Raw genomic sequence first — 14,235 nt, forward strand, 5'->3', positions numbered from 1 at the left:
CCAACAAATCATTGACCCAATTCATCACAAAACAGATGTGTTATTTGCACTCATAAATAATCAATCAAGCTTCATTAACTTTAAGTATGTAATCATTCCATTCACTCATATTTTAAGATGATCAATAGTTAATAGATCAATCGGTCGGTTCAGTATTGGGAGAGCACATGAAATGATCATCGATTGTGAAAATTTAATTTAAATACAAATGTTGTGGTCAATATCAAACTTTCATGTTCAAACAAAATCAATATAATAATTGGGAAGCTAAACTATGTGGCGCGTTTTCACATATTTGATGAGTCATATATATATATATATATATATATATATATATATATATATATATATATATATATATATATATATATGCACAAAAACTCATGAAACTTGCCAAGTTTTTATTTTTATTTATGTTTTTATGATTAGACTGATTGGTGGATGAACAATTGTAAATTTAATCTAAAAAATTTAGCAAGGCTGGATTTTGTCAAATTTTTGCATATATGGCCAACATTCTTGAGAGTATATTGTGGTACATTATGAATCCAAAAAGCAAACCATAATGTCTTTGTAACACATGACGAGCTGGTCATAGAGCAGTGGCATGAACTAGATGAAATTTGGTGAAAGTTATTTTTCTGATGCAACTTCTGCAGTTTGGCAACAAGGCAAATAAGCTCCAATACTTCAGAGCTGATGCTTAAATCATACCTCTAAGTCATTCACACAGCAGAGAATTAAAAAAATAATAATAAAATCCTAAATTTGATTTTATAGGTGAGCATGAAAATATTCAAGCTCAGGAGGGGAGAAGTCAGCACAAACAAATCAAAGGCTCAGTGTGGTAAAAGAGTTTTCATCTACGTCAGGATGCTGAAGCAAGGCCGAATTAATTCTGTTACACCCTTAAAGGGATCGTTCGGATTTTTTGACATGAATCTCAATTTCATCCTCATCTCCAGTGTGTGCGATCAGCACTGACTTACCCCTGACAGCGTTCTGTGACACGAGTTCTGGTCTGGTGTTGGACGAGAGGAAAATAGTCCAGCAAGTTGGCTGTGGTCACAGAAATAAAGCGTTTTTGTTCTAAAAACAATTTGTGTTCAAAAGAGTGATACATTTGCATCACAATACTCTTTCCTGAAAAAAGTCAGACGCCATTACCGCCAGCCACTACTTTTCTGTTCGTTCGTATTACTGCGCGTCGCCCTGTAGACGGCGAATTGACGCACTGCAGCCAGCTAGCTGATCCTTCCGCCTTCGAAAAGACAAACAACTTCTAGCGGAAGGATCAGCTGGCAGCAGTGCGTCAATTCGCTGTCTACAGGGCGCCGCGCAGTGATACGAACGAACAGAAAAGTAGTGGCTGGCGGTAATGGCGTCTGACTTTTTTCAGGAAAGGAGTTTTTGTGATGCAAATGTATCACTCTTAGAACACAAATTGTTTTTAGAAGAAAAACGCTTTATTTCCGAGACCATAGCCAACTTGCTGGACTATTTTCCTCTCGTCCAACACCGGACCAGAACTCGTGTCACAGAACGCTGTCAGGGGTAAGTCAGTGCTGATCGCATACACTGGAGGTGAGGATGAAATTGATATTCATGTCAAAAAATCCGAACGATCCCTTTAACATTTTGTCTGATATTTTAAGATGAAACTATTTAGTTCTAATGATCAGCTAAATATTTTTTATGGTGTTTAATACGTGACAAAGAGTTTTTTTTTTTTTTTTTTGGTGCAAAGCTTGATGGCCATGGTTTGCTGAGTTATTGTGGACATTTGCATGCGCTCACTTGTGCCTCCGTGAAAACCTGTCATTAACACGTTGTCAGATGTCAGGCTGCCAATGGGTGGCTTGCATTGGCAGATCGCTGCTGAATCACACGACATCAGTGTCGTGCATGTTTATGGCACTGATGGCGGAGGCGGGGGACTGCAGCACAACGGCAAAAAAATCAAAACAAAAAACAAAACAGGTCTCCAAGGTGATCATGGCCATTTCTGAGACTGAAACCAATGTGCTTATTATGATCCTGGCAGGCTAAATAGGCTGGCGGACAAGCCGAGGGCCTGATGGAGCGCGGTAATCAGGAGCAAATTGCAAACTTTCCTTCACCTCCCCGCCTCGCCTTGTATTGTAATCAAACGAGTTGCACAAAGCACCGCCAACATCCATTAAAATATCAAAAATGAAGTTTAAACTTGTTTCAAATGGAAGTTTGCATGACTATAAAAATAGTCGGCTTGTACCTGTAGCTGGGTCCACAGTCCGCACAATCAAGTGGTCATCCTGGTGAACCCACTCGCCGTTGCACTTGAAGTAGATCTGCGTGGCCGGCGTAGATCGGCAGGTGAGCATCACTGGCTTGTTTTTCACGATGAACTCGTCCTCGGGTTCCACCAAGAAGTGAGGTAACAGGTCGGAGAAGGCTGCAGGCTGGGTCGCTGTGGCCGCGTGCTCAGAACCTTGGAGGAAAAACAAAAAGATTTTGTTTTTTTTCACAAGGATGCCAAAGACAATATTTTCTCCTGAACTCTTTGAGAGCCAGCAATTGTGATCACTTCACTCGAGAGGGAAACAAAGCAGACAAAATATTTGTTCCTAGAAAATATGGAGTTGGTTGCCCACTTTGCAGATGTAACGGCTTTACTTCCGGGAAGATTTTGGAGCACCTGTATTTGAACAGACGCTTTACTCACAAACTACGGCTAAGTCATCCTAATGTGTTTATCGTCGTTTAGAGGTTAAAGGCGGAGTTTTTGGGTATTCAGTCGTATTCGTCAGTGTAAAAGCATTTTACGCTGATAGTAGTTAAAAATAAATACAAATAAAAAAACTTCCTCATTTGCTAACAATTGGGAATGAGACTAACAAAACAAAGTAGTGCAAGGGACCTTGAGCATCTGAGGATTCTAAAGTTTCAAAAGCGACAGGGAATTATCAACATATCTGCATATCTGTTCATCACCTCTTTATCACGAAAACTTCATGCCACCAACATAGCTAACATTGTGTTGTCTGTTTAAAGTGCTAATACTAGCTTAGAATTGCTAGCGCTGCTATTTTGTTCATTTGACAGAATTCAGTGGGTGAATGCTTGCTAACTTCCTAGCTAGCTAGCTAGCTAGTTAGCGTCCTTCAAAGTTGAAAGTAATTTTCCCAATGTGTTGAGATGGAGAATTAGTTTTTAGGCGAACCAACAGACACCTGTTGAAGCAAATAAAGGTTGGGCCCTGATGTAGCGAGTTTATATACTTTGAAATAAATCTATAAAACACAATGATTGAGGAAAAGGCCCTGGCCATATTTAGTATTGAAAGCCATATTGATATGTTGCAATAAAGTGTTGCTTTTTATAGATATTTTCATTGTTTTAATGTTTAAAAAATGATTCCTTGCCTTGATAATTTTGGGGAAACATTCTAAAGGATCCTGGTCACGACTAGCCTAATTTAAATTGACTATATCATCAACACATTTAAAACATTGGACATACCTGTATTGAAAAAGGGTAGGGATCATTCTGGACATAATTTTGTCAGAACGGGGGAAAAAAAATAAAATAAAAAATCATAATAGATTTAACGTTTCGGGGTGAGTTCATTTTGTCCATAATTGTTTTTGTGAAGTAACTTATTTTTAACAGCATATAACTAAAGATAAAACCCCCCAATAATAAACAGTTACATTATAACCCAAACAGCAACTGACATTTTTTTCAACAGCTTCGACAACAAAATCATTATTCGGTGCAGGTGGTTTTTGGTCAGATTATGGATCGTATTTATGTGAATCAGGTCAGGTTGTGCTGCTAATGGGTCAAATGTGTGGGCTGCGGACGAGAGTACGGTATCGAATATCGGGGCCGGGTCTCAAAAATAGATCTGAGCAGGGGTCCAATACAATCATGGCAGTTTACAGACAATACTGAAATTCACATTGTATTAAAAGACAAAGAGATAAATCAGACTCTTACGACAGAAAACAATATGATGCATGACGATTATGTATATCTCGTCACACCCCGTGGTAAAAAAATTTAAAAGGCAAATAACAGATGGACGGTGATGGTGAGACAGAGAGCGAGTGTGTGACACGGAGCACAGTTGGCAATGACACAGCTCGGCCTTGTGTGCTCTTGGCGGGATCATTCGACGTCTTCGCCCCAGCTCTTAATCACGAGCCTTTAAAAATCACTCTTGATGGACCTTTGGCCGTAAATCCTGTCTCGGCGACTAGGGCCACTTCAAACGGTGTTATACGGATCCTGTGTCTGCGAGAGCCAGTCGACATATCGGATACGCACAGTAGATGCTTTATTCCTGATGTGCTCGGTGGCACCTTGAGGCCTGCTGCGAAAGACACTGCTCAGAGACGCGGAAGCTGTCTTTCAGGAGCACGACGGTACAAATGACAGCCGAGTTCTGCACACGCCGAAAAACGGCGAAGAGGAACGCTGAATGTGACAAGGAAGCCTGCGGCGCAGCGTCGACGCCGATTCCCTCCAAAGATCTTCAAGTGAAAGCGGGAGGGAGAGGACACGGGAGGAGAAAGGCGGAAATAACCTCTTTACGCCACAGACACTCAAGGGAGGCCCAAATAAAAGCCCTTTAAGGATAGATATTAATTTACTGCCTTGAATCCAATATGGCTGACAGAGCAGGCATTAACAACCTTCTCCATCACTCCCCGTTGCAGCAGGAGGCGTCGGGAAGCCTCATCTCTCCTCATGAAACGGCGGCGCTTGTGATGACCTTTCGCTCCATTCTTCCTCCTCTCCGTGATGTTCGTGTCACAGATGATATTAGATAGCATCGTAAACACCAATCCTCGGATAAAGACATTTTGCGGCAGTCCCCCCCCCCAAAAAAAAACGCATTAACGCCTTTCCTTTTGCTAGCCCTCCTCATGTGCTGAGTTGCTAATCTATCAGGATGAGATACAATGAAGCACACCACTGCCGCTGAAGCCCATTAATGTTCCGTGTACATGTTTAACTCTTAATGAAAACTAAATGTGCTGTGTCCGATGAAGGACACGCATCACTTGCTGACACGCTGCCTTTTTTTGCGATTTTCTGGGCCCGTTTTAAGATTGCGGGAGGACAATTAACATGACAGCTAAGCATTGAGTACAACCAAGCTGCCTGACAATGCACATTTTGCGTCGACTGGATGTGTCAAAGTGTTGAGTGTTCAGGCCTGGGCTCTACAAGACAATTACTTTAAAAGGAGAGCCAACATTTAAACAAGAACGCTCATAAGTACAGTTGGGGTCAGCGGAGTAGCTTGGTAAACATTAACAAGCAGGCTCACACTTCCACTCTGAGTGTCTAGGCAGGCAGGCTGGATGACAACTTTTATTTCTAGTATTTGCTTATTTACTTTCAATTATGGGTGTCAGGCAGGGCTGGACTGGCCATCTGGCGTACAGGGCAGATGCCCAGTGGGCCGGTCTCTTTCGGGGCCGATGCAGTGCTTTTTAATTATTATTTTCCTCAATTGTACCCCAAGAGACTGGCCCACAATTTAGAGGGACCAATCTGTTAATCCATTTTGAACATGGATAGCAAAGTGAAATGTCAGCGGCAGAGCTACATATTAAGCAAGAGTCGGTCAAAATGCCAGGGCCGATTTTTTTGTGCCAGTCTAGCCCTCGTGTCAGGCGATTACAATTTTTAAATGTAATTAATGGCATGACTTCAATAGTTAACTCATGATTAATCACTAATTTTTTATCTGTACTAAATGTACATTAAATATAAACTTCTTAACATAAAAGTGGGGAAAATGTTAAACTATGAAATATGGCTGCATCTTTTAGTCATTGATACAGTCATTTCACAATAATTGTTAAAATTGAGTTAAAATTAAAAATATGTACTGTAAAAATAAAAGTGTGATATTGATTTGTGTTGGTCATTTTTCTGCCACTAGATGGCATAATTGCATTTGTAAGATGTTGGTAACAGCTCAGTGCATTTTTCTTTTCATATGAAGAGCTATCTAATCTTTAAACATGAACTTGTGAAATTGTGCATATTTTAAAATTGTAAAATACAACTTGACCCCAGTCTCCACAAATATATGCATTATTATTCAATTTATTACTGATAAATTTTGACGTGGACGTTTCTACTGTGTTGCGACTGCAATTCCCCCAGCAAAGGCTTTCTAAGTAAGGTGGTCATTGATTGCTCGTTAAAAAAAAAAAAAAAGTGTGGCGTTAAAGGAACTTAAATTAACGCAATAATTTTGACACCCCAACTTTTAATTTTTCTTTTTCTTGTTACAGGGAATAAGTTAGACTTTTGGGTGTCAACCGATCAATGGAGACACACAAACCGACACTTAACAAGCCAATACAAGCGTTCAACTGTGACCAGCTCTTCATCAAAGAGGTACCAAAAATTGTGTCATATATTAGTATATTTCTTCTACAATATTGATTGAATAAAATCGACAAACTACAGTATAACACTTCAGACAAGGAAGTGTTGACAGATAACGACTGACATCCCATTTCACAAGTTATTATACTGTCCGATAGTACATGCGGCAGATTCAGATTTTCTTTACGCGAGTTTAAGATCTCATCTCCATGGAAATTACTTATGTAGAGATCAGGACTTGAGGATGACATTTTTTCAAGAATCTGGCGTGATTCTCTCGGGATGGGAGTCAACTTTACTTTGAACTGAGACTGTCCTCCCTTAAAAAACGTTCACTAGATTTTTACATGTCCCAAATTACAAGAAAGCATTACGTATTATTCTATTTTAGCAATCAAAAAGGACAAACTGACCTTTGAAAGCCAAGCACTAAACTCAAGCAAGTCTGCAGCAAGCTTGCTTTTCTAACCTGCCAATGGGAACACAACTCTGTTCATTTGACCAGTCTCTGACTTCTAGAGTTGTTCAACAATTTTGTGCGGTACATTTCTGTTCTGAATTGAACTTTTCAACAACTATTATTAAGGAGACAATGGAATCTGTCTGAATGTTCTGAATTCCTGTTTCAAGGCGAGCGACGTGTATTAAGCCGAATAATGCCTCTCAGAGGAGTTGCCATAGCGAAGGTCTTCAAGGATGTAGCTTACCGTCCTGAATCGACAACATCTGTGCTCGTTGCTAAGACGGAAACTCCATTTTGCCTCAATCGCTTCAAGATGTGATCAATCAATCAATTGGGCACAATCAACAAAAAACAGTCCCTTATTTGATGGACCATGACAGCCGTAAAATTTATAAAAATTTCCTTCTGAAAGTTGGTGACCATGGTCATGAATCAGTAGGGCCGAGTGACCCTCCGGAAGGCCACAGAATGAATCCCCTAAAACCGTGGACCGCACTCACCCTACACCTGTCAGCTCATCAATCTCAAACATAAACTCAAAGAGAGTCCAGCTGACATGATGAGGGCCTGATGATCACATGACAGCGTGAACTCACCGCTGGCTTCTCGTTTGAGGGTCACATTGAACCCTCGACTGCACTCGGATGCTCCCACTTGTTTTTTTGCGTGTGAGCCCGCTCGTGTGTTGGTGGGGGTTAGTCTTGCATTTAACGACACGACTTTTGGGTTAATGAGGTCAAACACGTCATTTCTTTTGAAAAGTAAATTGTCAATTTATGGGAGGACATTCTGGTCACGCGCCGTTTTATATCAAAGCCATAATGAAGGGCTGATGTGTAGTAAATTGGCTTAGATTATTGTCATGACACAGTGTACTTCAAAGTCAACGCGCGCGCACACACAGACACTCAACACAGTGGGAGTATCAGCCACTTAACAGAGTCCTTGCAGGTCAATGCAGAAATCAAATAGACATACAGCAGCACTGCATCAGTTTCTGCTGAATGTGATTGGCTCAAACCACTAAATCGATCGACTCCACATGCTGGATGCTAAAAAAATAAAATAAAATCACCATCCAATTTCATTGACAGGACATTCTCGTCCACCATCTTTAAATGCAAAGAGCAACATTTCATGCTAACCAAAAGATGGTTGCATCATACAGATTTGATATTTGTCTGCAGCTGCTCTTCCCCTCAAGAGACATTTGGACTGACCTAAAATACACAAAACAGCCCACACACGATCCCAACAAGGGTGCACCAGCTGCCAGAGTTCCGAGCCATCATGTCCGTGGCAGATTTTCCCTCCGCACACGGGCCGCAACATCTCCTCGGTCCAGCTGACCATGTCAACTCCCCAGTGAGGCACTGACTACATGCACAAGAGATGATGAAGTGGAAAAAGCACGGCAAAACAAAAAGAAAAAAAGAAAAAGAAAAAAATACTTCATCTTTGCTTTTTGTCAAGCTTTTTTTTTTTTTTTTTTTTTATATAATACACTAATCAAGAGTCATGTTGAAATGAGCTTGTTATATCCTAATTTATTCCCCAATACAGTTCCACAAGCCATCTTGTTTATTTACCATTTGGAAAATAAGACTTTAATTCTTTAATTTTATTCTCTAATCGCAGCACAAAATTTCTGAATGTAAAACAGTGTGAAGATGTCAACTGGGATATAAAACAATAAACAGAGAAAAAAATAAAAACAATAAAACCACTGTTCTGTCTTTCTCTCCCATGGTAACAACAGTCAGTGTGCATATACCTGTAACTACATGCAGAAATCCATAAATTACTATCACCTTAAATCTTTCAGCGCTTGTTGACGTGAATTGTCATCAAAGATGAGTGCCAATGACGGGAAATGTCAAATATGTTTTTTTTGAAGGGAATGGGCAGAAAAAAAAAAGTTCAGCTCTTGTTTGATCATAAAGCTGGAAAAAACAAAAACATACACAAACAAATATACTACAAAGAGTGTCACAAAACAGACTAACAATGATGGAGGTGATTTCAATTTAGAAATAGAAGCGATGATGTAATGCACACACTAGTGCTGTCACTATCGAATATTTTTTTAAATCGGTTAATCTATCGGTTATTCAATTGATTAATCAGATTCATTTTAATTTTGCATTAAAGTATTACAAAAGCATTTTCTCCCTGATTGCCGTTTATTAACCAGTGATTGGTGTTTATTTTGTACTTCATATCCGTATAGTGATTAAAAAAGGGGGATTAATACGATGTTACCAATTCGGTCATTGTTTTCCAAAGTAAAAACAGTAAATGTTTTATTTTAATGAAACACAGAAGATTGTCTTCTTTCATGAAGGACTACAGATTTAACTCAACTCAACTCAACTCAACTCAACTTTATTTATAAAGCGCTTTAAGAACAGGCGCTGTATACAAAGTGCTGTACATAAACATCAGTTCAACTAGTTTTAGGCTATATGATGTCTGGACTATATGATGTCAAGGATCTTTTATGCTATATAATGTTTGTTGAAGTCAGTAACTATCTGTAATTACGGAGTCAACAGCCAATCAGAGAATTCCATGTCAGTACTAGTACTCACATGTCTAGCCACAACCAATGAGATTGAATTGTGTGTGTTTTGCCGGATTATTGCTCAACTGTTCCTGTGTACCGCTCTCTTAGTTTCCAGTCTATGTGAATAAATAGATAAAGACTTATTTGTGTCTGCGTTTGAGATCCTACGTCTCAGCACACAACACTGTCAATATGCTGAAATCAGAGTATTTGGACGATTTTACATAAAAAATGGCTCCAAACGATTACTCGATTAATAAAAAGGTTGTCGATTAAATTTGTAATAGATTACTTGTCGATTAATTGATTAATTGACAGGTTTATTACATACATGTGCACTATATATCCATTGGAGTAGGGTTAAATGGAATTGATTGAATTGATTTATTTTTAATATCATGTGCCTATAGGAAAGGCATCATTGAGCATACGACATGATTTACATCAGAGTGATGAGCTGCAGCTAGACCACACGTTTCATGACTCTCGCAATCTCTTCTGAAATTAATGCAAATACAGTTGCTATCAACCATTTCATGTTAGGCTGTCATAAAACACAAAGCTGCCATAAACGTGCGTTTGGTTAGATAAATTGGCTCTCCAGTTGCTTTTAAACCTCTGAATATATTTACTGAGCAATCAGCCTGAATATTGAGCATGAGGGGAACAGGAATGCTGCTTATGTTAAGTTAAAAATAGTATAAATAAGCAGCTGACAGAGTAAACAATGCCAGTGATCAAACGCCGGAAGACAAACAAAAATGGGATGTTAAAAAAAGCCAGATATAATAGAGTTCACAGTTGAGCGATGACAAATATTTACCTTCACATGTCAGAAACGCAAATAAACATTCTGCAATGAGAAATATATATTACGAGAGATGAGGGGAGGAAAAAAAACAAAGCTTTTTGTGTGAACACATCATGCAATGAGGAAATGTAGATTCAGATGACTGAACAAAACCGCTCTTGCAATCAGTCGGTGGGAGATGAAGAATTATATATGTACACAACAACATAGGCTTGAACAGAAAGGCAAAGATGTACGCGGTTGTGCCGCTATGCTCGCCGTGGAAATGATCAATCGCCGGCACACGGAGCGATAACGCGCCTTGCAGAGAGAGAGGGACATTAAATAAACATGTAGCACAGCAGCCTAATCACATCACGTTTGTGTCATTGGCGGAAGGAGGTGGAGATGGAGACATCAGAAAAGATATCAAGATTGCGACTTGAAGGACAGAAGGACGGGACAGGACGGTATGGGGAAGGAGGAAATCTCAATGCTTCAGAGCAATTTCCGTCTTTTCAAATGAATCAAAAATTGGCTGCCTGTACATCTGCGTGCATACATCCATTCTATCTGGATACTAATGATGCTCTGCAGACACTGTATAGCACGATGACAGTATTTCCATGACAGATGTGCACCAGAGGCTCGGGTCACATCATCAACGTTGAGAATTGCCTTCAAAAGCTTCTCCCATAAATCACCTCGCAGGCGGCGATTTTCCGTGATTAAATAGCGTTTGGGGCTGTGTCAAATCGTGTGTCCAAAAGGTAAAGAATTGAGCTGTTAGTTTTGTAAATAAAGTTCACCATCGCGACACGATTAATGAGCCTCGTCGCGTTTGAACGGGAGAGCTCACAGCTGCTCATTGGAGCTTGTTGATTTTTATTTAATACATTTTGCTGTCATCTATTTGAAGGGACATCTCAGTGGGGTGTTCACAGCCCCCCAACTACCTCGCTTGACGTCGTCTTGAAAGACTCATTTTTCTTGAAACCTGCGAGACCCTCTCACGTTCGTGGTGATTTAAAATAGATGACATTTTGAGTCGCCTGTTAGTCAGGCGGCTTGTGCATCTGATTGTGTGTCGGGGTGCGTGCGTGTGTGTGTATGCATGTGCATACCGTGAGTCCATGTGAGACAGGAGAGAGAGAGAGAGAGAGAGAGAGAGAGAGAGAGAGAGAGAGAGAGAGAGAGAGAGAGAGAGAGAGAGAGAGAGAGAGAGAGAGAGAGAGAGAGAGAGAGAGAGAATGGTAGAGAAAGAGAGAGAGCGAATGATAGAGAGAGAGAGAAAGAGCGAGAGAGAGTGAATGAGACCGAATGTGTGTGTGTGTGTGAGAGAGAGAAAGAGAGAGTGAGAGAGAGAGAATGAGAGAGAGAGAATATGAGATAGAGAGAGATTGATAGAGAGAGAATATGAGATAGAGAGAGATTGATAGAGAGAGAATGAGAGAGAGAGAATGATAGAGAGAGAGCGAATGTGAGAGAGAGAGAATGTGAGAGAGAGAGAGAAAATGAGAGTGAATGTGAGAGAAAATGAGAGAGAGAGAGAGAGCAACAGAGACAGTCAGTGAGATACACACAGACAGACAGAGATCAAGAGAGAGCGTGAGAAAGAGAGCGAGAAAGAGAGACATACAGAGAGACGAGAGAGGAGAGAGAGACAGGGTTACAGAGACAGACAGACCGAGATGGAAAGAGAGAGCAATGGAGAGCTCGAGAGACAGAGTCAGAGAGTGTGCGAGTGTGGAAGTGAACGAGAAAGAAAGAGAGAGAACAGCTGGGAATCTAAATTTGTATGCTATACAGTACATAACAGCAAGCACGCTAACACGATTGATTCTTTCCGATTTGTTTAAGTGAAGAAACCTCTGATGCAGCAACTATCTTACGCCTCTAAGAAGCGTCATTAACATTTTAGATTGAATGAAAGATCCACTGGCATCCATGCGGTGCCAACGATGATATTTTATCCCCAGTCGTCACATCTTCCTCGCGGCTTCGGTTTTCTCGACATGCCATTTGCTTCCCATTGACCAAATTATGCAAAAGCTGCCGGCCGCCGTTTCAACAGTAAGCAGCTCCGTTCTACTATCTGTTTTCTTATATTGAAATAAAACACTGACCTTTATGAAAAAAGCAGGCATACTGCTAATGAAATGTAATCTAGAAGTACAGTGGAGACATTTGGCCTTGGCCGAGCTGAGTAATCTTCAAGTGGACCATGTTTCCACAGTCCTATTGCAATCAGTGTCCTTAAGCCAAGGTTTATTCACTGGCTGCGGCTCAGAATAAACCCTGCTATAAATATTCCAGTTACGATGCATTCGCCCGGGTCCTTATTCCTTCGTCCTTATTAAACAAGTGCAGTGAGATTAATTAGCGGCGGGAGACTGTGCAAATCATGCCTTTTCCAAGACTGATTCCGAGTTGGATATTTGTCAGCAGCGTCCTCCTGGTCATAGGACCACTGGATACATTTTGAGAAGCCGAGTTACGATTAAATCAGCAAACTTGTCAAAATGTCCAAATCATGTTATGACGGGTGCTGGCCTTATCAATGTACCATATTTGGGATGCAAACTGTTGTTTCTAGTCGACAGACGGCGGAAACGCCTTCTCATAATTTTGGTCTTTTGACACGATGACAGCTAGAGGACTTCGGTGGAACAACAATCTGAGAAAGAGACTGACCTTCTTCATACGCTGATCACGTCGCTCGTTAGCTTTGACTTTGTGACAGTGCTGATTTACTTGTCGAATGCAGATTTGAATGACTAAACAACACGCTTCAAGCTTTATGAAGTCCGTTTTCGGGATCAAACCGCCTCTTTAGGTTTTCCTAAGCTTATGTAAGACCTTACTATTCACTCAGAAACAACAAAATATATATCAGCTTTAATTTCAAATGTGTCCTCTTCATAAGTATTTAATTTGATCAGCTATGACGGCGTAACCGGAGGTTTCAATCTTAGCGATAAAATTCACACACCCACATGACACAGTGGACCCTGTAGTGTGATTTCGCAACAGGCATCAAATGTGTTGACAATTTTTCCATAGGGAGTGAAATGTCACCAAGGCCACATAATCCTTAAAGAACCTCTGAAAAGGAATCTACATGCCATGACCTCGCTGAACATGCACAATGTCAAGAGGCTAGCAGAGGTGAAAAGGCTGCCTGGAAAAGTGACAAGAGCACTGAGGAATATATTTGTTGACTGACTTCAGCAATACATGACAGAAATCTAAAGCAAGGGTCACCAAATGGCAGACTGCGGTCCAGCTCCGGACCCTGAGATCCTTTCATCCGGACCGCCAATAATATGTATGAATATATATTCAGTTTTACCGACTGACAACTTTTGAATAGGCACACGTCAGGGCAGCTATGCTTGAGCCGGGGTCCGGTAAGCTCACAAACTTATTGTTTGTTTTTCGGGGTACACGCATTCTCATGACAAATGTGATGAAGTCAAAGTCACAAAAGTAGACATTGAAAAGTAAATGGGCTGAGGCGTATGCTTCCATTTTACCGGCATTGAGCGCTACGAGCCCCATTGCGTCTGCCTACGAGTGCTCACTACGGGTTTCCGGACTGGTCGAGGAATGTTTGGAAATAGTAAGCAATGGCAGACACGCTATTTGAAGAGAAAGAATGAGAGTAACTTAAGGTCGGTCAAATTCCCTTGTCACCCACAACAACAAGAGCAGAGCGGCACTCGGAGGATGTGCAATCCCAGATGGAAAAGACCATTCTCAAAGTGCCCGGTGTATTTCACTAGCTGCGGATGAACCAATCAACTGATGTAAGTGACAATCCTCAGCTTTTGGTGTATGTCCGATTCTATCACGAGGAGACAAACATTTATAGAGGACATTTTGGGTCTCACAGCTTTGAAAACACATACGAGAAGAGAGGACATATATTTGACCATAAAGGAAATGCTGAAAGAGAAAGGAAATAATGTGAAAATTGCTGTATTCATAACTAGTGGTTGGGTGTTTTCATGTCCAGAC

General features: G+C 40.6%; 1 protein-coding gene across 7 annotated transcripts in view; it reads right to left on the minus strand.

Annotated features, from left to right (window-relative positions):
• unc5a (unc-5 netrin receptor A) overlaps positions 1-14,235 on the minus strand; it is a 197,699-nt gene that overhangs the window by 104,096 nt on the left and 79,368 nt on the right. For all 7 annotated transcript variants that reach the window (XM_077532743.1, XM_077532746.1, XM_077532744.1 and 4 more), the window contains exon 2: positions 2,255-2,470. In XM_077532743.1, coding sequence (XP_077388869.1) covers positions 2,255-2,470 — 216 coding nt within the window. The remainder of the gene's footprint in view (positions 1-2,254; positions 2,471-14,235) is intronic.

Source organism: Festucalex cinctus, chromosome 9, assembly GCF_051991245.1.
Source record: "Festucalex cinctus isolate MCC-2025b chromosome 9, RoL_Fcin_1.0, whole genome shotgun sequence".
Classification (NCBI taxonomy): domain Eukaryota; kingdom Metazoa; phylum Chordata; class Actinopteri; order Syngnathiformes; family Syngnathidae; genus Festucalex; species Festucalex cinctus.